This window comes from Humulus lupulus, chromosome 3 (genome assembly GCF_963169125.1).
Source record: "Humulus lupulus chromosome 3, drHumLupu1.1, whole genome shotgun sequence".
Lineage (NCBI taxonomy): Eukaryota > Viridiplantae > Streptophyta > Magnoliopsida > Rosales > Cannabaceae > Humulus > Humulus lupulus.
The window spans coordinates 198,673,400-198,696,904 of NC_084795.1; the positions used below are offsets into that span (position 1 = coordinate 198,673,400).

At 43.6% G+C, this 23,505-nt stretch overlaps 3 protein-coding genes across 8 annotated transcripts; 2 read left to right on the forward strand and 1 right to left on the reverse strand.

Moving 5' to 3' along the window:
- Nucleotides 1-8,252: 8,252 nt before the first annotated feature.
- LOC133823350 (uncharacterized) lies at nt 8,253-11,390 on the forward strand. 6 transcript variants are annotated; one of them, XR_009888260.1, is made up of 3 exons: nt 8,253-8,630; nt 10,796-10,904; nt 11,048-11,390. XR_009888260.1 is itself a non-coding variant. In XM_062256036.1 (2 exons), the coding sequence occupies exon 1, from the start codon at nt 8,435-8,437 to the stop codon at nt 8,579-8,581; it is 147 nt and encodes a 48-aa protein (XP_062112020.1). In that variant the 5' UTR covers nt 8,253-8,434; the 3' UTR covers nt 8,582-8,630; nt 10,028-10,827. The 6 variants fall into 6 exon arrangements, 3 of the variants coding, with proteins under 3 accessions (XP_062112020.1, XP_062112019.1, XP_062112018.1); XR_009888259.1 differs by having other exon boundaries at nt 10,806-10,904; XR_009888258.1 differs by having other exon boundaries at nt 8,257-8,630; nt 10,803-10,904.
- Nucleotides 11,391-11,505: 115 nt separating this feature from the next.
- Nucleotides 11,506-12,455, reverse strand: LOC133823348 (1-aminocyclopropane-1-carboxylate oxidase homolog). Its single transcript, XM_062256033.1, has one exon. The coding sequence runs from the start codon at nt 12,423-12,425 to the stop codon at nt 11,943-11,945; it is 483 nt and encodes a 160-aa protein (XP_062112017.1). The 5' UTR covers nt 12,426-12,455; the 3' UTR covers nt 11,506-11,942.
- A 1,803-nt stretch (nt 12,456-14,258) lies between these two features.
- Nucleotides 14,259-15,419, forward strand: LOC133825304 (uncharacterized). Its single transcript, XM_062258266.1, has 3 exons — nt 14,259-14,379; nt 14,618-14,904; nt 14,964-15,419. Exons 1-3 carry the CDS (start codon nt 14,259-14,261, stop codon nt 15,417-15,419), a joined length of 864 nt encoding a protein of 287 aa, XP_062114250.1.
- Nucleotides 15,420-23,505: the final 8,086 nt, after the last annotated feature.

Sequence of the window (23,505 nt, forward strand, 5' to 3'; positions counted from 1 at the left end):
AGTTAGTTCAAATTGATTGATCGGTGTTGTTCTTAAAAAGCACGAGATATCGATAAAGAATTAACACGAACTATGTTTTTAAATTAATGTCCTGGATACAACCAGGACTTGTCTTAGAAGTTGATTCAAGTTGATTAGCATGTTTTTTCCTAGAAAAGAATAAGATGCCAATCACAACACCAACAAAAACTAAGATTATTACCAAATGCATAGAAGAGAAACAAGATAGAGGCAAAAATATGTAAATCAATTGAAATAAAGTTGAAGAAATCAATTGTCTCGAGGTTAGAAAACCTCATAATATAAAGTTACAAAAAAAATGTAAATGATAAAAAGAAAAGGAGAAAAGTCCTATGCCCCGCCAGGCCGCTCTGATGAGGTCATCCCCTTGCCATCCTGCTCGATGGCAGTGGAAGTCTCCCCGGTCTCGAAGGGCGCCTCTTGCTGAAGGCGAGCTTTGAACTTCTCCAGGAAGGACTCCCACACATCCGGCCCCAGAAAGGAGAAGTCACCATCTGGGTTGAAGACCCAGCAGTGGTACAGCATAGCTTCCATGGAGGAGCTGGAAGGTGCCCTCTCCGCCGCCAGGGCAGCCTTGGCCTCTTCGACCTCAACCTTTGCGGCGTCCAGTGCGGCCCGGGCAGCCTTGGCCTCCTCGAGCTCGATCTTCACAGCGGCTAGGGCGGCCTTGGTGACCTCAGTCTCCTGCAGCTTGGTCCGGGATGCCTCCAGCTTGGCCTGGGCGACCCTCTCGTTTTCTCGGGCAGTTACCAGGGTCGCCTTGGCGTCCCTTTCCTATTGTTGAGCCGTCGCGAGGGCGACCTGAGCAGCCTGGTGCTCACCCTTGATCTCCTCGATCCTGGCCCGGGACCGAGATATGCTCCAGTGGAGAGCCAAAGCCCCCTGCAAGACCAAAAGATAATAAGGCAAGTGCCTTAGGAAAAATAATAATACAAACAAACAGGGGGTACCAGTAGCAAAGCCAACTTACCGTGAGGGTCATTCCCAATGAAGACTCCATCATATTCTCGGGACTCCTTGTCTCGATCTCCCGCAGATCCCTCGAGGTGGCATTGTAACAGTGGTCCACCATGTAGGTCGCGGTCTCATAGACCGTCCCCCTGAAGACATCGGGGATTTTCTCCAAGGCCCGGGGGTTGACCGAAACGCGCACCTCGGGGGTCGTAGTTGACAAGGTCCCAGTGGGCACCTCCGGTTCCCAAATAGAGACGGGAGCTCGCGGAGGAGGCGAGGGCATCTTCTCCATTGCAGGAGGGGGTGGAGGCGCTTTCTCCAGAACAGCCGGGGCTTGGTTTTTCCCCTTTGCAGGAGACTTGGAGGTAGTCCCGATGGCTTTCTTCACCATCCGAAGCCTCTTCACCATGGGCCCGAAAGCCCCAGAGGAAGGGTTTCCTCTAGGGAACATAGCTCGCAAATCATTGTTCCCGGGCTGCGACATCTCCTCTGTTGAAACAAAGACAGCAAAGCATTAATATACATGTAAAAATATTTGTGCAAAAAGAAAAAAAAAAAAGAGAGCAGAGCTTAAGTATGTATTGAAAGGGGTCCTACCCTCCGAGCTAGAGGAGGAATCTATGGTCACGACCTCCGGCCCCGGAGCTTCGGCGGGGGAGTCTAAGATAACGACTTCACAGGCTAGAAGAGGCTCTGGGTCTGAATCTGCCTCGAGACTGGACTCTTCTACAAACTGCCTAAGACCCGGAGCTACTACACCCTCCAGGAGAGAGGGCCACGACCTAAGATTGGTCCCGTACTCCTCGAAAAAGGCCGACCTAAAGGCCAAGGTATTATCTACAACTATAGTACCCCTAGGGCGGCTCATGTCATAACACAGCACGAGCTGGTCGATGCATTGGAGTAGGGTGATGTCGCGGTCTGGGTCATTTTGGTGGCGATGAACGGGTTGGCTGGGGTTAAACCTAGCAAGCCGTAGGTTGGCAGCGACCCTATCTAAATCCCTAAATAAATAAGGATTACCTTGGCCGGAGGGGCCGGCTGCTGCCCCGGACTGGGCCCTCTCCACATTTACTTCTTGGGCAACCTTCAGAGCCCATTTCCGCCGCATGAGGGGCACCTCGTCCTCACCCGCGGCCTCCTCCTCGGGGATGGGCGCCATCTCGTGAGCAGCGGGAATGGTCCGCAGTCTCCTCAAGGCCAGAGTCTGACCCAGAGAGATTAACTTACACGCCAGCATCATCTCGTCGGACACGAGCTAGCGATAATCCTTTTCACTTGGGGGGAGCCCTGCCAAGGTCTCATATTGACCCCCAAGGGTCATTGACTTGGCCGTCCTCGCGAAAATAGCTACATGATAGTTTCTAAGTCAGGAACGAATAAAAAGAGGCTAATCATCAATCAACTTATGAGCTGAGATAGAAGGAACTTACGAGGACGGTTGAAGTAGTGGTGCTCGCAGTTGTGAAACCCCCTTGACATAAAGAACTGGTCCTTAAAGTCGTTGGGGTGGCTGGGCAGCTCGATGACAGCAGCCGAATTTGGAAAACGGGTTAGGTAGTAGAACCCGTCTCCTCGCCCCTGCTGCTCCGAGCTAGCTTTGAGGCAGAAGAAGTAGAGGATGTCCACCGGCGTGGGGACCTCCCATTCCTGCTTCAGGAATAGATACTTCAACCCCACTGACAGACGATATGAATTAGGGGGGAGCTGGAAGGGACCAAGCTTCACGTAATTTAAAAAATCCGTCCTTCAAGGGGAGGTCGGGCGTCCAGGGCGCCCCTCCCTATCTCAATGTTATGGGAAAGCAAGATTTTTTTGACTTTCCCTTGGGTGGTGACCTTTGATGTAACGACCCGAATTTGCTAATCGGGCCTAGGGCCTTGATTAGTGTGCCTGGAGGGAAATAAGTGATTTAGTATGCTTATATGTGGATTTATGTGAATATATGATTATGATGCATGTTTAATTGAGTTAAATGTGCAAGTGGGCCCCGTCTGGATATTAGGGGCATAAGTGTGATAAATATGATAAATGATGTATATATGTGATATATATGTGTAGCACGGACCGAGACAGTCTTGGTGAGCGATTAGTCAGAAGGTCACAACAGGGTTGAGATTCAGACTCGGGGCGAGTTGAGGGGTAGTTTGGGTACTAGGTGTTATAGGATTATCGGGACATGGAAATAAATATTTGGAGATATATTCGAGGATAGAATGTCTAGGCGGGAATATTGGGGAAATTTACCATTTTGCCCTCGGGGACGTTTTGGTACCCCGAGCCTTGAGGTAACCCTTTAGACTTAAGTCAAGTAAAACAAAATAGAGGAATACTTTAGAAACTTTAGAAACCGACTCATACTTCCTCCCAACTGAAGATAGTTCTTACTTCTCTCTCTTTCACTCTCTAAGGAAAACTCAAGGGAAACCTAAGGGAAATCAACTTAAAGTTAAAGGTTTTCAGCTGGGGAAATCTAAGGGAACTTGAAGCTTGAAGATTGAGGCATAGGGGGAAACTGGTTCAGAAGCTTAATTCAGTAAGAGGTAAGTTCTAATTATTAAGATTTGGTCTTGAATTTCTGCTGGTTTTGAGGATTGCATGTTGGTCAAGCTTGGTCTACTTTTGGGTGCCTTAGCTGAGTTTTGGAGTAGGACTCAATGGGGTTTTAGTGCTGTTATTGAGATGGAATGATGGTGATAATTATCTAGGATTGTTAGTTTGGTTTTGGTGAGGATTGGCTTGAAGAAAAGGTAGAAAACTGATGAGGAATTCTGGGTTCGGAGGTGAGAGCCGCGGCCCTAGGAGGGGTCCGCCGTGGCCCGTGTGCGCGCGCGGCCATGGGTGGCTGAGAGGTTCATGTGCGCTGCGGTGCTTGGTGGGCGCGCCACGGCCCGTGTGGGGGTCAGTGAGGTGCTAGCCTCTGTTTCGAGGCTAGCCGCGGCTCTTGTGGGTGGGGCCGCGGCCCTTAGTGCCAATCTGAGTTTTTTAAGGGTATTTAGGCTTGGGAACTTAATGGGTAAGGCTCGGGATGGATTTTATCACCCGGATTGATAGAATTCAAGGTCCCGAAGGTTGGGGTTATGGCTCGAAGTTATTTATTGGATTAGAATTTGACGGATGGACATTGTTAATGTGTTGTGACTAGGGTTTCGGTGGGGCTCACGTTAGAGGACTGTGCTCGGGGCGTCGGTGCTCAGAAAGCTCGGAACTCAGGTAAGAAAACCCTTGTTCCCATAGAGCTTGTGTGCAGGGCTGAGCCCAATGTGTTTGAATGGAATTGATATGCATGGCTGAGCCCAATATGTTAGAATTGCGGGGCGTAGCCCTTTAACTGAATATGCTAGAATTCTATACTTGCTTATTATGCTATGTGTATTATGATGTGAATGGTCGGCTAGAGCCGAGAATGGTGTAGACCGAGAGCGGTGAAGGGCCGGGAACGGCATTGGGCACGTTGAGTGCAAGGCCGAGAACGGCAAGGGGCCGAGAGCAGCGTTGAGCACGTAGAGTGCGAGTTGCCAGGGCGAGTCCCTAGAAGGGTACCTGGGATATCCTCACGGGGTGGTCTGCGAACCCAGGGCTTGGTAAACGCCTGGGACGGCTAGGGCATACGTGTTTAGCCATTGGTGGCCTGTTTATATGCTTGATATATGTGTTGCATATGTTATCTGTTTGTGGGTTTTCTTGCTGGGCTTCGGCTCACAGATGCTCTATGGTGCAGGTAAGGGTAAAGAGAAGATCAACCAGCCATGAGTACAGCAGGCGTGAGGCGGCGTGTACATGTTTGGCCAGCCTGGCTGCCACAGCTAGGGGATTTTGGGAGATGTTTGTAAATGAATCTAAATTTTGTCGTCTAGCCGACTTAGTACAGTTTTTATGTTGTAAATATTTCTAAACTGTATTTTGGGATCCCAAGTGTAAAAATTTTATGATTTACTATGAAAGACTACTACTTCTAATGTTTTATCTTTGTTTACAGCCTAATTACACTGTTTGACTTAAAACCTCGATTAGCGAGTTAAAAGCACGTTTTAAACTCACTTAGTAACGACTCTAAGGAAGTAGGGCATTACATTCGAGGCGATCCTCTCGGCCACGAAAAAGGCGTCGGGCCCCACCTCGACCTCCTTCTCCACGGTTGGACCGAAGTTGGGGATCGGGGAGTCCGTGACCACCTCCTTTCCTTTGTTGGTTTTCTGGGAGGACGAGCTGCCAACACTCTTTTTGGGTGCGCTCTTCTTATGTCCCATCTGGTCACCTAGCGAACAAAGAAGAAAATTTAGAAAGGGAGACCTAAGCATAAGAAAGAGTCTAGCGCGAAGTGTTTCCTTTACACGGGCTGAGGAAATCTCAGCCCGTGGCGAGTGAGACCACGCAGTTCTATGAACACGCACCTGTGCTCCCAACGGGTCCCCGATTACTCGGAATCTGTGTGTCAGGAGGGTCAGAGTAAAAGTTTTCCTTGGAAGGAAAGTTTCAGTAGGCAACAGTAGGCAAAACCGCATGTGAAGCGTGTCCCCTAAGCTACCCGGTTTTTGCACCCTAAGAACTGGTTATTCCAAACAAGCATAAAAAATTTTACCCAGAAAATCACCCTGAAATTGTATCCTATGAGTCATGCTCCTAAGTGGCTTTTCCTACGGTCAACACCCCTAGGATAAAAACCTACGCATAAAATACCAGCAAAAAAGAGCAGAAGACAAGCAACCTACTGCATGCGATTAAAGAGAAAGTTTACCTTAGCAACAGTGAAGGAAAACATTTAAAACATGCACAAACGGAGGACTTACAGAAATGTTTTGCTGTGAAGAGACTGAAAGGGTCGTCTGGGCTGAAATCCTATTGGGATCGCTGGTACCGGAGTCACAAAAGATCCCTCGTGTCTGAACCTCTAGAACGCTGGGAACAGTGACCGAAAGAAAGAAAGGGTTTTGAGACTGAGAAGAAAGAAGAAGATGAGAAAATTTTCAAATGAAAGGGTGGTTCATGCAAAAGGTGGCCAGCCTTTTATATATGTAAAAGGCCAAAGGATGGGGGTCGTTTGATCGTCTTGATGTAGGATACGAGGATCACTACTCGAAAGACGAAACGACGGTCGAAGATAGGCTAGGCCATTTAATGCGGTTCTCGGAAGACAGACCGTCACCAGCCACGATGCTCCACGTATTCGACGCCAGCGTAATGGGCGGAATGTGAAGAGTCCACAAAGAAGCCTAAAAGCCCCCACTGTGGCCCCAGGTGACGTCATATGCCACGAGCAGGGGCTTGGGGGGCAAATGTACGCCCTAAATATCCATGGGCTATTAGCGAGCTGAGAAATGGCATAATTATATCAGCGACGTGGATGCCATGTACCTGGAGCTGCTGTTACAAGGTCCTACCTCTTTAGCTCGAGGTAACCAAAGGCTTAATGAGATTAAGGAGTCGGGTCAGAAGTATGGACACCACGAGCTGAGGCTGCATCAAGCTCGAGATACGAGCTTGAGTTGGCACCTCTGACCTTTTATAAAGTTAACCACGCAATGTAAACGTGCATATATCAGACGTCACGTGTTTGATCCATTCCTGAATTCTCGGACACGCAGCATAAACGTGCGTGTTCAGGCACCCACGACTGGGTTGGGCCGTGCGGCCCATTATCCCCCTTACCTATTGATTAGACCACACTTCATTGTCAGGTTTTAGGAATTAATCATGAATGCCACAGAAGTGACATGATGGGTAAGAAGGTCACGGGATGACCTCCCTTGCCAACCCCCAGGTGCCCTCTCCCTATAAATATGGAGACCCTGGGAGTTGCAAAGGGTTGGATTCGAATTTGTAAAGAAATACCATGTAAGGAATATCAGAGAGATATCAATAATATTGGCTGGTGGACTAGAAGGATTTTAACCTTTGAACCACCTAAAAAAGTATTCGAGTTATAATTTTACTAAGAGATCATTCATCTATTATGGTTCATTATTTAGCACTAATCTCACTCCTTATTCTATTAATTATCTGTTGTCGAAGAACCGCGTCAACATTTATTATTTAAATACAATTATTTAGATAATTATTTTATAATAAAAAAAATTTAATTTTAATAATTTGGTTATATAGTTAAAACCAAACCAAACTGCACCAAACAATTTATTTATGGTTTGGTTTGGTTTTTTAATTTTAATGGTTTTGTTTGATAAATTTTTTTTGAAATAATATTAAATTGGAGATAACCCATTGAATGGTTGCAGAGAATCTCACACATTTAGCATCAGATGTTGGATCGTTTTCTGGTTGCTTCATGAAGTTCAACTTCTCTGAGAATGGCTGTCGTTGCATTTGGAGAAGATGGTAACTCTATAATTTTTCTTCAGACCAATTCTTAGAGCATAAACGTATTTTTGTAAAAAGCTTAAAATTTTATGTAAACCGTGTATTTAAATATATCTTCTATTTATCATAATTTTGAATAAAAAATTTCCAATAACCATATAAATAAAAAAGTCCTTTTATTTTAAAGTTGTTATATAATTTTATTTATAGTTAATTAAATTAAATGAGGTGCAATAGGAAAGAATGTATTTGTGACGAGGTTGGATTGGACACTCTTTCTCTGTCTAGTTAAAAAAAAAAGTGTATATAGTATTCCGACATTATGTACGAGGAAGTGGGATGGTTTGGAAATTGGAATATTGTGGCTGAATTATAAATATATATTTACAACTGTAAACGGTAAAACGCTAGAAAGGAATTACAATTATAATAATATAATTAGGGGACTAATAATCTTGGGGGAATTCGTGTGTAGTCTTCACTTTAAGCTTATTGGTAGGGATCTCAGTATTTATAACCGTGAATAATTTTTGGTATGATTTTTTTGTATGACTATGTATATTGTAGCTATTTAGAGCATTTGCAAATTTTCAGAAAATTCCGAATAGTTTAGAGTACCAAAAACTAAGTTCAAACATGTTGCACTCGTGACTAATTTTTTTTATGCGCGTGGAAAATATGTTTGAATCTAGTTTTCGGTACTGTAAACTATGCAAATTTTTTTGAAAATTTGCAGGATGCTCTAAATAGCTACAATATACACAATTATAAAAAAAATCGCGTTAAAAATTATTTATGAGTCGAGAAATACTGAGAGTTCTATCGGTAGTCTGAGAGTGAAAACCCAATTGTCCAATAATCTTGTTATAGAATTTTCGTTAATTAACTATTAGACAAATCATTAACTTCTTTACAAAGTCTCTGGCTAAAAACCAAAACCAATCATCAATTCCACTTTGTTTTTTCTTTCACTCCATCTCCATCATGAATCTTTCTGCTTCTTCTTCTTATATAAATATATATATTTTTTTTTGTTTGTTAAAAAAGTAATAATAATAATAATAAAAGAGGTGGGTGCAGATCTCGAATGGGTTCCCTTTGAAAATCCTAAAAGATTTTCTGTTTTGTTGGGTTGAGGAGGAATATGGGTATGCCATGGGGAATGACTCTTTGGATGGCGAAAATGGTTTGGATAGCTCTTAGTGGGTGGGTTTCTTCCTGCCTCATCGTAGCTGATGAGATCGCTACCTCTTTTCGAACTGGTGATATTGGTCCTTTTCATGTTGGCTGAAGATTATATAATACTAATATTCCAATATTCACCTACCCCAAACTCTCTGGTTCGTCTCTTCACAATCTAATTTTTCTATTTTTTATTGGAATTTTAGCAACAACCCTTTTAAGTATAACTAAGATCCGATTATATGAATGTTTATTATGGTTATTTGCTGTGATGGGTTTGTGGAAAATGTTTGCGATGTGATGATTTGAGTGTGTATAATTAATTTATGCATTAGTTGGTCCTGCTTTCTGTAAAGATGTAAAGCTTTTCTGGACTGAGAGTTACTTTTCTGTAGAACAAAAAGATAATAGAAAATGTTTGTTCGTAGCTGCCACTTATTTTTATTATTTGATCTTTGTTCAGTGATTACCAAATGTTTTGTGTAATTTATCTACCAGATTGTAATGCTGAATGCTAATTCTTTTCCTGTTGTATAGAAATATTAATATATTCATATTTATTGATGAATATCATTTGTAGATAGTTGAAATAGAACAAAATTGTAATCTTGACATGTATGGTTTTTTTTTTTTTTTTTTGCTGTATAAAAGAATGTTTGGACTTTGTTTAGATGAAAATTATAACTAGAATGGACTTTAAACTGATCTTATTTTCAAAATAAACTTTGCAACCTTAGTGGAATTGATTTTGTTTTATGTTGGAGCTTTCATATAATACTAGGTGTTGACTTATTTTCAAGGTTCTTGGCTTTTTATTTAAGCTGCAATTCCTTTATTTGGTTTATATAATTAGTATCGTCATGATCTTATCACTTATTTTCTTGGTTGATGAGTTGACTGGCATCCAAGTTAGGTCTATTATCTGGTTGGAACTTGGAAGTCAGGCTTATAAAATGCTAGTTGTAGAACTTTCAGAAAGCCCAAGTAAATTGGTTGTAATAGTAAGTATTTTGAGAGAAAAAAAAAAGACTAGGTGGAACTAAGAAATACCTAAAACTTAATTTTAAAGAGCCAGGGGTTGGATTTCGGAATATATATGCTGTTTCATTTGTAGTTTTCTTGACAAATAAAGTCCTTAAGTATATTAAGAATAAAAGGAGGGGAAAGAGAGCAAGAAGAACAATTTCTGGTGAGGATTTAGAGGCATGGAGACTCCAATGATCCTATAAAAGATAAGATATTTCATTCTGGCCTCAGGTTTGTGCTTCTTGGTTGAAAAAAGTCTCAACTCTGTAATGTAGTGAAATCCTAACCCTTCAAAAACAGTAGAAGGATAATAAAGTGATGTAATTAGTTTTAGTCCTTTAAGTCTCCGTAAGTTTACTGTTATTTGATTGTTTAGCCTATTTGTTTTAAAATTCTATGTAAAGGGAAGACTATTATTGTAAAGGGATATTATTTCTTGGTTAAAGTAATAAGATTTCAGCCTCAGTTCAGTCATTTTTCGTTTCCCTGCTCTCTTCTTATTTGGGCATTGTGGATCAATTGGTATCAGAAGCCATAAGTTCCTGAAACCTGTTCAATGACTAACCCCAACAAGAAGACTCCCGATGAAGATAAGAAACCTTCTACCGTGGATGAAATGCCTCCAGCTGTTGTGCATGCTATAGAATAGCAGCTACATCCGTTAGAGCATTAAACTTCTTATGGTTACTATTCGAAAAGAAGTTGAGTGATGCGAACCTTTATGGTCTTTTCAATCAGTGACTGATAAAAAATTTGTGAGCTGAAATCAATTTGCTTGTAAATGATTCATTATCAGATTCCTATGGGAGCTTGTCAAAACATGAGAGGAGTCACAAAATATCTTGTGTCCGACCAAGGCCTTAACTATATTGAATGCTGACATATTAGTGCTCTTTGAAGTTGTCTTGGGAAATTTTATTCACATAATTTTCTGATTTACAGTTCAAGACATGATTTTTCACCACCGATATTCTCTTTGATGTTTTGCTTTGTCTAGTCATTAATTTCTCAATTAGGTATGTTATATTCTTTCTGCATACCATATTACTAATCTCTATAGTAGGAGTTAATTTTTTAAGAAAATTCTGCGTTGTGGCTCTACTGCAAGAGGGTATTTTTTAGCATTTGCATTCAAACCAATGCTGGGGATCCCTGAGCTGCAAAGCTCAAAAGTTCCAGTTAAAAGGAGGACACCATTAGCGTGACAACTCAAATTATTAGTTTCAATAATCTGCCACTCTGATTCTTCTTTCCATTGACATTATTCTTAACGAGTAGTTTCTGTTTTTTTTTTGAGATCACAGTAGGTACTTGCTGAGTCTTGTAACTTGGTTTATGTGCAAAACTCAATATCAAATACCTAAGATTGAGACATTGAGTGTGGTTATATATCATCCATTTCAAGAGTACGTACTAATGCTATAGTGTTTGTATTATGAACTAGTACAATTAAAAAATTTTACTAGTAAATACACATTAAGTTTTAGGGTTTGGTGTATTGTATTTTTCTCCACTGCTCAATAAGACAGAATGTGTGTTTCAACTGCAGGTTTGTAGAAAGCCATAGCTAACATGAAGTAAAGTGTGCAGAGTTTATCAAAGTGTCCAAACTGTGATGTTTTGATTAAGATGTTAACTGGGAAATTTGGGTTGTGTTATTATGTGGGTGTTTGTAAAATCATACTTGTAAATTTGGTCATATTTGAAAAGCAATATTCAAAATATGTGAGTGTGACAATGGTTTGGTGTTATTTGGGGATTTGTAACATTTGAATGGGCATTGTGTTGGGGCTAACAAAGCTTTACCATTCCTCCATTACAGTCTCAAATGTTGAATATCTTACCACTTTCCAGGTTATTGAAAAAAAGAAGTTATATTTTTAGTTCCTTAACGCGATTTCTTTCTTGTTCCAGTTTTTATTTTTCTTCAACCTCTTGATATAATTTAAATGTTACATAATTCCTAAAAAAATTAAATTATAAGTAAATTAAATTGTTTTTTTAAAGTAATAAGTATATTAAATTGTTAGTAAAAAAGAAGAAGAAAAAGTTAGCTGGTACATAAGCCGGTTAAGGGATTAATGTTTAAAGAATATAATTTCGTGACGGACCCGATTAATTAATTTGGCGTCACACTACAAATACAAATGAGGAATTTACATGGAATATGGGAAAATTTAATAAAATTTGATATATATTGCTTTTTTTTGTGTGTGCATTTTTTATGGTTTTTTTTGTTGTTTTCCTTTTTTATGGGTTTTGTTTTCCCATATATATCAAAATATTGCTTCTGTATCTCATATTTTTTTGTATAAGTTTATTTATTTTATATGGGCATTTTTGTGAGGGAATTTCTGTATTTTTTTTATTTTTATTATTATTATTATTATTTTGGTAAACATTTTTGTAAGAAAATTTTAATTCAGTAGTTGTTTATTATGCATTTATGTGAATTTTTGTGAGGGTTTTTCAGTCATTTTAAGTATTTTTTTTTTATTATTATTTTTTTGTTGTTGAAATTTTTGTGGATTCGAGTAGTCTCGAGTATAAAGCTCTTTCTTCACCTCAGTTTCTTGGTCGAAAAATCGTCGAACACCTTCTTTCATCTCCTCCAAAACACTTTCAGGGATTCCATGGTTGATAATTTGGAAGAAGCCACTACTCTCTGAAGCTTTTCCTATCTTCTCAACAATCTTCTTTCGTCGAACATCGTCTTTGTCAAGACCTTCAAGGTCTATAACTGGAATACTGATCGGTACAGTAGTTTCTCCTGAAACTGAACTACTGTTCTTGGTGTAATGATCATCAGACCAAGGATGATGAAAAATACGTGGAATCTCAGTGATGCCAGCATCGACAAGTCCTTTGACACCAGCTTTAGTTTCGTGGAAAGCTTTAAGCTCAGCTCCTCTATCATATTTGGCCATGAATGAGCTTGGTACAGGAGCAGCCTCGTTTGATTTTGATCAAGTTCTCTTATATTGGCAGATTATATACTAGATATTGACCACTTTGGTCAACCTTAGTTGTTAGGAAGAAAATGACAAAAAATAGGGATCAACCACTTTGGTATCGATTCTTGTAACTATCACTACTTTAAGTTGATTATAATTATAGTGATGGCTTTTGCATTTATGTGAATTGTTGTTGTGTTTTTTTTTGTTGTTAAACTGTTTTTTTTTTTTTTGTACCTGGTTACGTGTGTTCCTGGTTACATGTGCACCTGGTTACATGTGTATTCTGTTTGTTTTATTTTTTTATGGTTGTGTATCTGGTTTCTTGTAGATTTGTAGTTAATTTGCATAATGTTCAATTCTGTTTTGTGTTTGTTTTATTGTTATTGTTGTGTTTTTTTTGTTGTTAAACTGTTTTATTTTTTTTTGTACCTGGTTACATGTGTACCTGGTTATATGTGTACCTGGTTACATTTGTACCTGGTTACTTTGCAGATAACAGTGGAATATTTTGCTTAATGAGTTTGTAACTGGTTTCCTTAGTGAATGAATTGTTTTTTTTTTATATGTATATTTCAACCATACAAAGTTAAATACATATAAGTAGTTTTATAAATGTAAAGTACTTGTCAATTTTTCATGTTTATATTTTTTTAAACTGGTTACATGTTTAATTGTTTTTTTAAGAGCTTTTAGAGACAAAGGAATAAAAAGCATAGCAGACATAGTCATAAACCACAGAACAGTCGAGAAGCAAGACCATTAGACTTGAAAACCTGCAGTGACCCAGAAAGCAACATAAGTTTTACACTTAATCTTAGACAGTAAATCCATCTAAAGAATTTAGCAAATGAAAATCTGACAAATAAGAAACTTCAAATACTTAGTAAGTTTAAAGGAAGTATGCAGTTCATACTAAAGACTGTTTCCTAGTTAAATAAGTTGTTGGGTATTTCATAACAAAACACTAAAACCATTTGGTGATGCTCATTCAATCTAAATGTTCATATCCTCAAATCCCACAATAAAGCAATGGCATGAAATGGTATGTCATATCTTTTAATGAAAAGAAACTAGGCCTAGATTATGCAGCCAAAAATCCTCAGTTAGACTCTGATTGGACCAGATAATTACACTTGGCTGAATTAGCCAAAGTTGGAAGATACATAAGAAATGTCAAACAGAAAAAAGTGAAACCAACCAAAGATTACCCTGTATTGACCATTAGGACAGCATAAATAGCCTGTGTTATTAAAGCAAGGTTACTAGAGCTCTTAGCAAACATCAAACAAATTCCAATAAAAACAGAAATAGAAAATTTTCTTCATCCAAGATCACAAAAGACCCATATTTCAATTCAAGTATTATCAGACTCAAATATCAGTAAGAATCAGCATAATTCAGCTCAAAACCCAAAAATGCAACAAACCCAACTCCAAATAAGGTATTTAAAATCTATAAACCCATAGAAAAGAATGAAGAGCACAATTTTAAACCTTTAGAATCCATAAAGAATCAATTGCTTCCTCCAGAATTCCAGGACCTTCCTCCATCCCCGGCGACTCATCAGACCACCACCGCCTCTTATTTCCCAAAATTCCAGGACCTTCCTCCATCCCCGGCGACTCATCAGACCACCACCGCCTCTTATTTCCTTTATAGGATCCTTCCTTATATTCTTCTTCGTCTCTGTATTCGCAAGGCATTTGATTTCACGACGAGGGGAGTGTTGTGTGGAGCAGTACTGCAGGGGAGCTGTCGCGGTTGAAAGATTCAAACGGGAAGCCTCCGGGTTTGATCGGAATAATGCCGGAAAATGCAGTGACATTCATTGATAATCACGACACTGCTAAGTCCACAGAACAAGTTTTCCCACCTGAGAAAGTCATGTTGGGTTATGAATATGAAGCTATGATCGGAAAAAATGGTCGATGAATTGCTGTACACGGACAAAAAATTTCTTGATTGGCAGTGGGCGAAATCTTTTTCTTGATCGAAAATTATGGGAATTTGGTTGGTTAGTTTATGGGAATTCTATATTTATATTTTTGTATTAACCGTGTATTACCATATTTGGCTTAATTATTTTTTTGTCTATATATATTTAAAGTTTAGTTAAGATTCCCATATTTATGTTAAGTTCTCAATACAAATGGACTGCACAGTGTTAAATCTGGTTATAAACTGGGGTGATTGTTATCATCATAGGATTCTACCACCACTTCTAACTCCCTATCAGATTGGTGGAAAAAGTTTTGGGCTTTATCTTCCTTCTAAGGTGAATTTTCTTTCATGGAGAATGATACAAAATGCTTTGCCAATGGCTCTTAAGCTTCAGAGAAGGAAAACAATTTCTGATGCCACATGCTCTCTTTGTCATCATGGTTGGGAATCAGTTGGGCATATGCTCTATTTCGCTGCAACAGGGCTAAAGCTGTATGGACTAAGGCTGGTTTTTCTCAATTCACTACTGGCAACTCTTTCAATAATTGTAGTGATCATATTTTTTAGCTTTCTCATATGTTCTCCAAAACTGAATTTGAATACATATTATGCCATATGTGGAGTATATGGTCTGAAAGGAATGCTGAGTTACATCACCATCGGCCCAAACCTGCTTCTGTTTTTGTGGAGTTTGCCTCATCATATCTCTTGTCGTATGCACAAGCAAAGAGTTCTTCTACAAAATCACGTCAATCCATACCAGTGTCCACAGCTGCAAGAATTTGGACTCCTCCAGCAACGGGTACTTATAAATTGAACTCTGATGCAGCTTTAGATTCCAAAAATTGTTATATGGGAATAGGGGCTGTTATGCGAGATTCAACAGGTGTTGTAATAGCTGCTTTGTCAAAAAAAATTGCCGGTTCTTACAAACCTTATGAGATTGAGGCGTTGGCTTTACTGCATTCTCTCAACTGGTTGCTGAATCAAGGGCTTGTTCCTCACTTGAGGTGGATGCTATGATGATACCACAAGTCTTAAAGTCTATGCAGGCATCTGCTTCAACTTTTCATGATATTATCCATGATATTTCCTCTCTTCTATCCAACTTTCCAAGAGGTAATGTTACTCGTGTCTATAGAACAACTAAAAAGGCTGCTCATGAGCAATAAGGCTGCTCATGGCCTCATCATTATGCTCTTACAATGGATAGGGGTTGTTTTTGGTTGGATGTTTCTCCTCCACCCATATCTTCTGTTATTGTAACTGAGTTTACTCATTAGTAATAGCAGAACTTTATTCTAAAAAAAAAGGATATAGTTTTAGAAAGGGGGTTATTTTCATGTATTTTTATTTTATCATAACTTCATAGCAACGTGCGTTACAGAAAAAGAAAGAATAGTTATCAACTAATCTTTTAATGAGTTGATCATTTTGCATAAACGAATCAATATAAAAAGATCTTAAATTGAAATTAATTTGTAATTTTAATACAAAAAATTTAACGATTGTTTTACATTTATATACATAGAATCAAAATTATTTACAAAAATACTCCCATCAAATCTATTTACACAAATACCGTTGTCATGTCATCACTTACTGAAATAAGAAAAAAAAAGTGGGAAAATCTGGCTTCCTGAAATTTTCAGGTTTAAAAAAAAAAAAATCTTTTGGTTGCTTATAATGCGAATAAGTACCAATTGGTTATTTTTCAATAAAAGTTTTTTTTATGGACTAAAAACCTTCACTTTAAAATAATATTATCTCATATAAATTTTGGTTACCTATCTAGATTGGTTACCTTTAAAACAATGGTTACATTTTTAGGTTATATTATGTTGTATTGTTATTTAAGATGCATTTACGTTACTATTATTTTGTAGCAAATTTTACACTACCTTCAAATCTATTTAAGAAACTAATGAGTTACAATAAAGTATAAGAACATCCCATATAGCTTATTAGAAAAAGTAGAATAATTATTTTTGTTGGTAATGTAAGTGATTCTATGATGTTTTAGATACCATTTGGTTTCCTTATAAGTTTTGTTAGAAACCTCTCGAAATTGCTCTATAAAATAGATTTATTTAAATTACTATATGGTAACTTTTAAATATAAAATAACAAATATTTTATAGTGACCCATGAAATTGGTTGGTATATTGAATTTTGTTTAAGTTTAAAATTTGGTTACTTTTTTGTTAACAAACTATAAAAGAAACTAAATGGATGCTTTTGATTCCAGTCATCTTCTCCTGTGACGGTAAAAAAACTTATGTTTCCCACATATCAAAATGACCACCTTCAAGAGTAGGTCGCGATAGTACCAATCAACCAGTGGTGCGACTGGAATTTTTTTTTTTAAGTTAAGGAGAATCGGTATGCACAATCACACTATATATGTGTTATCCCCATTTCCTGCGTGGCCCCAGAACGACCGTCCAGGCCCATGGTTAGGGCATTCAAAATGTGGGCCCGGCCCAAGGCCTCTTGGTACGGGAATATCCAAGGGGGCACGAGCCTAGTGCAATTCTGGGCCAGACGGGGGTCCGGTATGGTTATCCGAGATAGTCATCCGGGAGACATGCAGGCAGCTCGGACCCCCCGCGGTATACGTGCCTGGTCCCGGAGCCTGGTAACGGTCCGGGCCTGTGGTAAATGAAGAGGGACAAAGGTAAACGAACCCGTATCACGTCGTCCCCGGTTGGTGGGAAAAGTGTCCAGGACCCTGAAGCCGCCCCACTCCGCATGGATGTTGTCCCTACTTTTCACCTGCGGAAAAGGCCACCTCGGGATTGCACGCCGTTGTTTCAGATCTGCATTGCCAAGTACTCTGACTGGTCTTGTCCCCTGAATCTGCCTCGTAACTTGAAGTGTCCAAACCAAAAGCACCGTTTTGTCGGGCGAAATATAGTTCTTGGGCCACCTTATTGGGCCTTAACTGGTCTGGATTTTGTGTATGTTTTATCTTTTGTGTTGGGCTTCCACCAGAGAGGCCAAGAGTATCCATATCTCTGATGGGCCCGGGCCAGACCCAGCCCAGAACCAGTGTTCTCATGAGCCTATAAATACGGGCAGTAGAACACTGGAAAAAGTCTCTCTCTTCGACTCATATACAGTTACCCTGTCAAAATATAGAGAGAAACTCCATTGTAAAAGGCTTTCCAAGCTCTAATACAACTGACTCGTGGACTAAGGCTAATTAACGCCCCAACCACGTAAAAAATCCTGTGTTGATCCTTTAAATTCCATATCAGTAGTCTTAGCTAATATTCATTAGTATAGTTTCCGAAAATCTCGGTAAACAGTTTGGTGCTTTCATTGAGAGCTGAAGAAAGCTAGTGCTAACATAAAGCCTTTACAACAATGGTGAACACACGACACACCACTTTCAACCCTAACAATCCTGAACAAGGAAACGAAGACCCGCGACCTTCGCAGCATCCCCCTCAGGATCCGCCTGAGGGCACGCCTCCTCAAACGTCTCACCATGAGGAGTCACAAGACTACGAAGGTGGGACAGAGAACGAAGAAGAGAATGAGGAATATTACGAAGAGGAAGATGAGTACCACGACGAAGCTGCGGATCCCGAGGTCCCTGAAGAAGAGCCCAACCAACAGGAGCTGGAGGTGACCAGGCTGAGGCAGCAAGTCCTGAACCAGGAGGCCAAGATCGCTGAGCAAGCGGAGGCGCATCGGCGGATGCACGAGTCCCTTCAGGCCCTGTAGGCATTCATAGTCGCGCAGGGTCCGACAGCCAATCACACAACTGTCCCACTTCCAGGGGCGCAGCAGCCCGCTCCACAGGCGCGAGCCGGGGTCCCCGAAGGAGCAAGCCCGGCACCTCCCCCGGAACCATTTCCTGAGCCAGCTCCAGGAAATCCGGATAGGGAGCAAACAGATGTCGGCGGAAAGACCCGAGAAAAGACCACCCTCGTCGCAAATTCTGGGGCCCGTTCTCGGCCGCTCCCTAGGAAAGAAAAGGTGCGCCCCGTCCCAGGACGAGGCCACCCGATTGATCCGCAGGGGACGCGGCCGCGAAATGCGCAGCCCCGACATGCCCCAGTGCGAGACGGGCGTGAAAGATCTTTGCACCCGAGTGCCTCAGTTAACAAGAACCGTCGGGAATGGCCTCGCCATGAGGAACGTCATGCCCTTAGTTCAGGGGACGATACGTCCCGGATAGACTTACGCGACGGACTGAACGCTCGGAATGAGCGGGCCCGCAAGGAAAAGATCCTCCCCCGAGGTGGCGACCTCAGAAACAACATCAACGACAGGAGGAACGAAAGAATCCCCCTAGAAGATGGCACGGCCAGGCAGCTCATGGAGTAGCTGGGCGCTTTAAAAAAGGTCACGGACTGTTTGGTCCGCAAGCAAGAAAGTGCGGACACTGACTTCGATGAAGAGGATAAAGAGCCCTGCGCAAGGCACATCCTGGATGCCATACTCCCCAAGGGGTTCAAGATGCCAAGCCTCACCGCCTATACTGGAAACACCGACCCCAGGGACCATCTGTCCCGATACAACCGGCTCATGAAAGTGGCCCATGTCAGTGACGACGGCAAGTGCCTCTGCTTCTCGATCACTTTGGGCGATCCTGCCGAAGAGTGGTGGAAGAGACTTAAGCCGGGATCCATCCAATCCTGGTCCGGGCTGCAGTCAGCGTTTCGCAAGCAGTTCGTGGCCGCCATGAGGATGGATATGCAGATCAGCGCCCTCGCAAATATCAAGCAACTCCCCACGGAGACATTGAGGGCCTACATCCAGCGCTTCACTAAAGAAGCCTCCAAGACGAAAGTGGACGAAGGACAGCGCCTGGTGGCATTGCAGTCCGGAATCCGGGCTGGGTCCCCCCTTTGGGATGACATGCAGCGTAGCAAGGTCGCTACCCTGGAAGAGTTCATCAGGAGGGCCCAAGGATTCATCAACTGGGAGGAAGCTCAGATCCAGGCTTTCGGGTGGCCTCCAGCTCCGCAGCCCGTCCCCCAGGCATTCCCGGGATATGGGGGACACTTCCTGGCACAGTCCTATACCGCGCCCCCCATTGCCCTGGGACCGGCCGTCGCGCCTGGGGTCAGCTACACTCCTACGGTGTATGGCCCTGCCACTTCAGGGTATGCCCAGGCCTAATCCACCCACTTCTCTGGTTATGGCGTCGCGCCGGCAGGACACAGCATCGCCCCCGTCGGGGCCCAGCAGTCACAGGCAGGAGTGACTGAGGCGAGCGTGAACCCCTCCCAGGGGAAGCGATCTAGCAAAGGCCAGAACCAGCCCGAGCCGGCCAAGAAGGGAAAGAGGGGCTACGAGCCCCAATATTCAGAATACACCAATCTGGTGGACACCAGAGAGAACATCTACCTAGCCACAGAAAGGGCGGTTCACTACCGGAAGCCTAGCCCCATGTTCAAAGGGGGAAGGAATCCGAGGGACACCAGCAAAAGGTGTGCCTATCATAAGGATGTGGGCCACACCACCGAAGAATGCCTGCAGCTCAAGGATGAGATCGAAAATCTCATCAAGCTGGGGCACCTCCACCAGTGGGTTAGGATGCCCGTGGGAGTCCCGGGCCTATCAGCAAGCCCTGGACAACCCGCGGTCCCGAGAACGCCCCGGGCATACCCCCCTTAGGGAAGGTATGCACAGGGGCCTGCGCCCCACGGCGCAGGCCCTTCAGGGGTCCCTCGTCTCGTAGGTTCCCGGCCCTGGAATGCCTTACCCCTCCGAGGTGGCACCCCCTCAAGTTGACAGACATGTGGCCACCATCTCGGGCGGACCTCACCTGGGAGGATCATCCCGGAACGACCAAAAACGCTACCTAAGCGAGCTAGACCACGATCAGGAGGTATGCGCCCTCGTCTAGGCCCCGGCTCAGCGCCCTAAATTGATGAACCTCCCCATCACCTTCACTGAGGACGATGCCCGCAGTGTCCAGTTTCCGCACCATGACCCGCTGGTCATAGATGCTCAAATCGCCAACAAGTTGGTGTCCCGCGTGTTGGTGGATGACGGGAGCTCCGTCAACCTGTTGTTCAAGCCCGCTTTCACCGCCATTGGCTTGACTGAAGCGGATCTGGCATCGTGCCCGACCCAGATTTACGGCTTCAACGGAGATGCACTTCTCCCCATGGGAAAGATCCAGCTGCCTGTTACGCTGAGGAGTGAATTGCAGCACTCGTTCAAGTTCTGTACCTTTGTAGTAGTGGACTGCCCCACCGCTTACAACGTCATCTTTGGCTGGCCCGCATTGGTCGAGTTTGGAGCCATCACCTCCATCTGTCATCTTTGCATGAAGTTCCCATGCAACAACGGAGGGGTAGGAACTGTCCGGGGAGACCAAAAAAGCGCCCGGAAGTGCTACCATGTGTCGCCCCAGCCCATATACGTGATCCGGGAAGAACCCGTTGAGGACTTCGTCGATCCAATTCCCCCCCCCCCCCTCCCCCACCTGCTGAGAGGATGGTCCGGGAAGAAGATGACCTGGACCCGCGAATAGGGGACGACCGCGTCCTGGAACCAATGGACGAGATAGAAGAGGTGTGCATCAGCGACACCGATCCGACCCGGATCATCCAAGTCGGAAAAAGTCTGCCGGCAGACGTTCGGGCCGCCATCATCGCCCAAGTTAATGGAAACCAGGATATCCTGCCCTGGTCTCACTCAGACATGACTGGGATCGACCGCAATATCATTTGCCACACGTTAAGTATTGACCCAAATGCGACCCCAGTCCGCTAGAAACGTAGGCCTTTGGGGGCGTAGAGGGCCGAGACCCTTAAGCTGGAGGTTGAGAAGCTGTCTTCCATCAACTTCATACGCGAGGCTGTGTACCCCGTGTGGCTAGCCAATCCCGTCTTGGTGCCGAAACCGAACAGGACGTGGAGAACGTGCATCGACTTCACGGACCTCAACAAATCCTGTCCAAAGGACTATTTCCCACTACCCCGGATCGACCAAATGGTGGATGCTACGTCCGGGTACGAGATCTTGAGCTTCATGGACGCTTACTCCGGCTACATTCAGATATCTATGCATGTGGCAGATCAGGAGCACACCAGCTTCCAAACCGACAAGGGAATTTACTGCTACATAGTCATGCCCTTCGGACTGAAGAATGCCGGAGCAACTTACCAAAGGCTCGTCAATCGAATGTTCTGGGCCCAGTTAGGGCGAAACATGGAGGTATACATCGATGACATGCTGGTCAAGTCCAAGACGTCCCGGAGCCATTCGGATGACCTGGCGGAGGCCTTCGCAGTCATCCGGAAGTACGGGATGAAGCTGAATCCCAAAAAGTGCACTTTTGGCGAGGCCTCCGGGAAGTTCCTGGGCTTCATAGTGAGTTTCCGGGGAATAGAAGCCAATCCAGATAAGATCAAGGCGTTGATCGATATGGCCTCTCCCCGGAAGCATAATGATGTACAAAGCCTAACGGGGCGAATAGCCGCATTGAGCTACTTCGCTTCCAAAGCCACGGACAAGTGCATCCCATTCTTCAACGTCCTCCAGGGAAGCCAGCGTTTTGAATGGTCAGCCGAATGTGAAGAGGCCTTTCGTAAGCTGAAAGAACACTTGGCCCAAGCCCCAATCCTGGCGAAACCGGTAGAATGGGAGCCTCTGTATCTATACCTAGCCGTGACCGAGCACGCGATCAGCGCCGCGTTGGTATAAGAGGAAGAAAGGGCACAGCTCCCGGTATACTATGTAAGCAAGCGATTGCTGGACGCTGAGTCTCAGTACCCATTGATCGAAAAGCTGACATTCTACCTGCTGATGGCGTCCCGAAAGCTTCGACCTTATTTTCAAGCCCACGCCGTAAAGGTCCTGACCAACCATCCTCTGCGGCAAGTGTTACAGAAGCCCGAGTCATCGGGAAGACTCCTGAAGTGGGCCATGGAGCTATGTCAGTTCGATATATCCTACGTCCCTAGGGTGTCTATCAAGGGGCAAGCCCTGGCTGATTTCATCGTCGAGTGTTTCGGGATATCTCAGGAAGACAGTGTTCCCAAGGCCCCCGCGGCACCCGTATGGAAGGCCTTCGTGGACGGAGCCTCGAATGAGAACGGGGCCGGGGCCGGGGCCGGGGCCGGAATCATTTTAGTATCACCACAGGGGCACCAGTTACAAAATGCTCTCCATTTCCAGTTTAAGGCGTCGAATAACGAAGCAATGCATGAAGCTGTCCTAGCCGGGAGGTAGGGGCAGCGAACCTGGAAATCTACAGCGATTCCCAGCTAGTTGTCAGGCAAATCTCGGGGGAATATCAAACTAAAGGAGAGAGAATGGTGGCCTATGTGACCCAGACGAGAGAAATGCTACGGGCATTCACCAAGCACTCCATCCGCCCGAGAGCAAAATGTCTTCGCGAATACACTTGTGAAACTGGCCACTGACGCCGAGGCAGAGCTGGCCGGACTGGTCCCCGTCAACCATCTCCCCATCCCAAGCATCAGGGCCCCCGCGGTCCACACCGTCGATCACTCCACGTCTTGGATGGGACCGCTTATCCGCTATCTGATAGCCGGGGAGGTTCCAGCAGACAGAACCGCAGCCAGGAAACTCCAATACCAAGTCCACCGATATGTCATGATGGACGGAAAACTCTATCCCCGGGGATTATCCATGCCTTACCTCAGGTGTGTGTCCGGGACTGAGCTGAGCGCCATCATGCATGAAGTGCACGAAGGTTTTTGCCGAGATCACACTGCCGGGCCCAGCCTATCCAAGAAGATCCTGCACCAAGGATACTTCTAGCCAACCATGAAGAAAGACTGTATTGACTACGTCCGCAAATGCCAACAGTGCCAGAGGTACGCGAAGGTCCCACGGCCTCCCCCGACAGAAATAACCTTGATGACTAGCCCCTGGCCCTTCGCAGTGTGGGGGATCGATCTCGTCGGATCCCTCCCGACCGGGAAAGGATGGGTGAAGTATGCCATCGTGGCCGTGGACTGTTACACGAAGTGGGTTGAGGCAGAGCCCATGAACACAATCACTTCCAAAAAGGCCTTAGATTTCGTCATCAATAACATAATGTGTCGGTATGGACTCCCCTACAAAATCGTGTTCGATAACGGGAAGCAGTTCGACAGCACCCACTTCACGG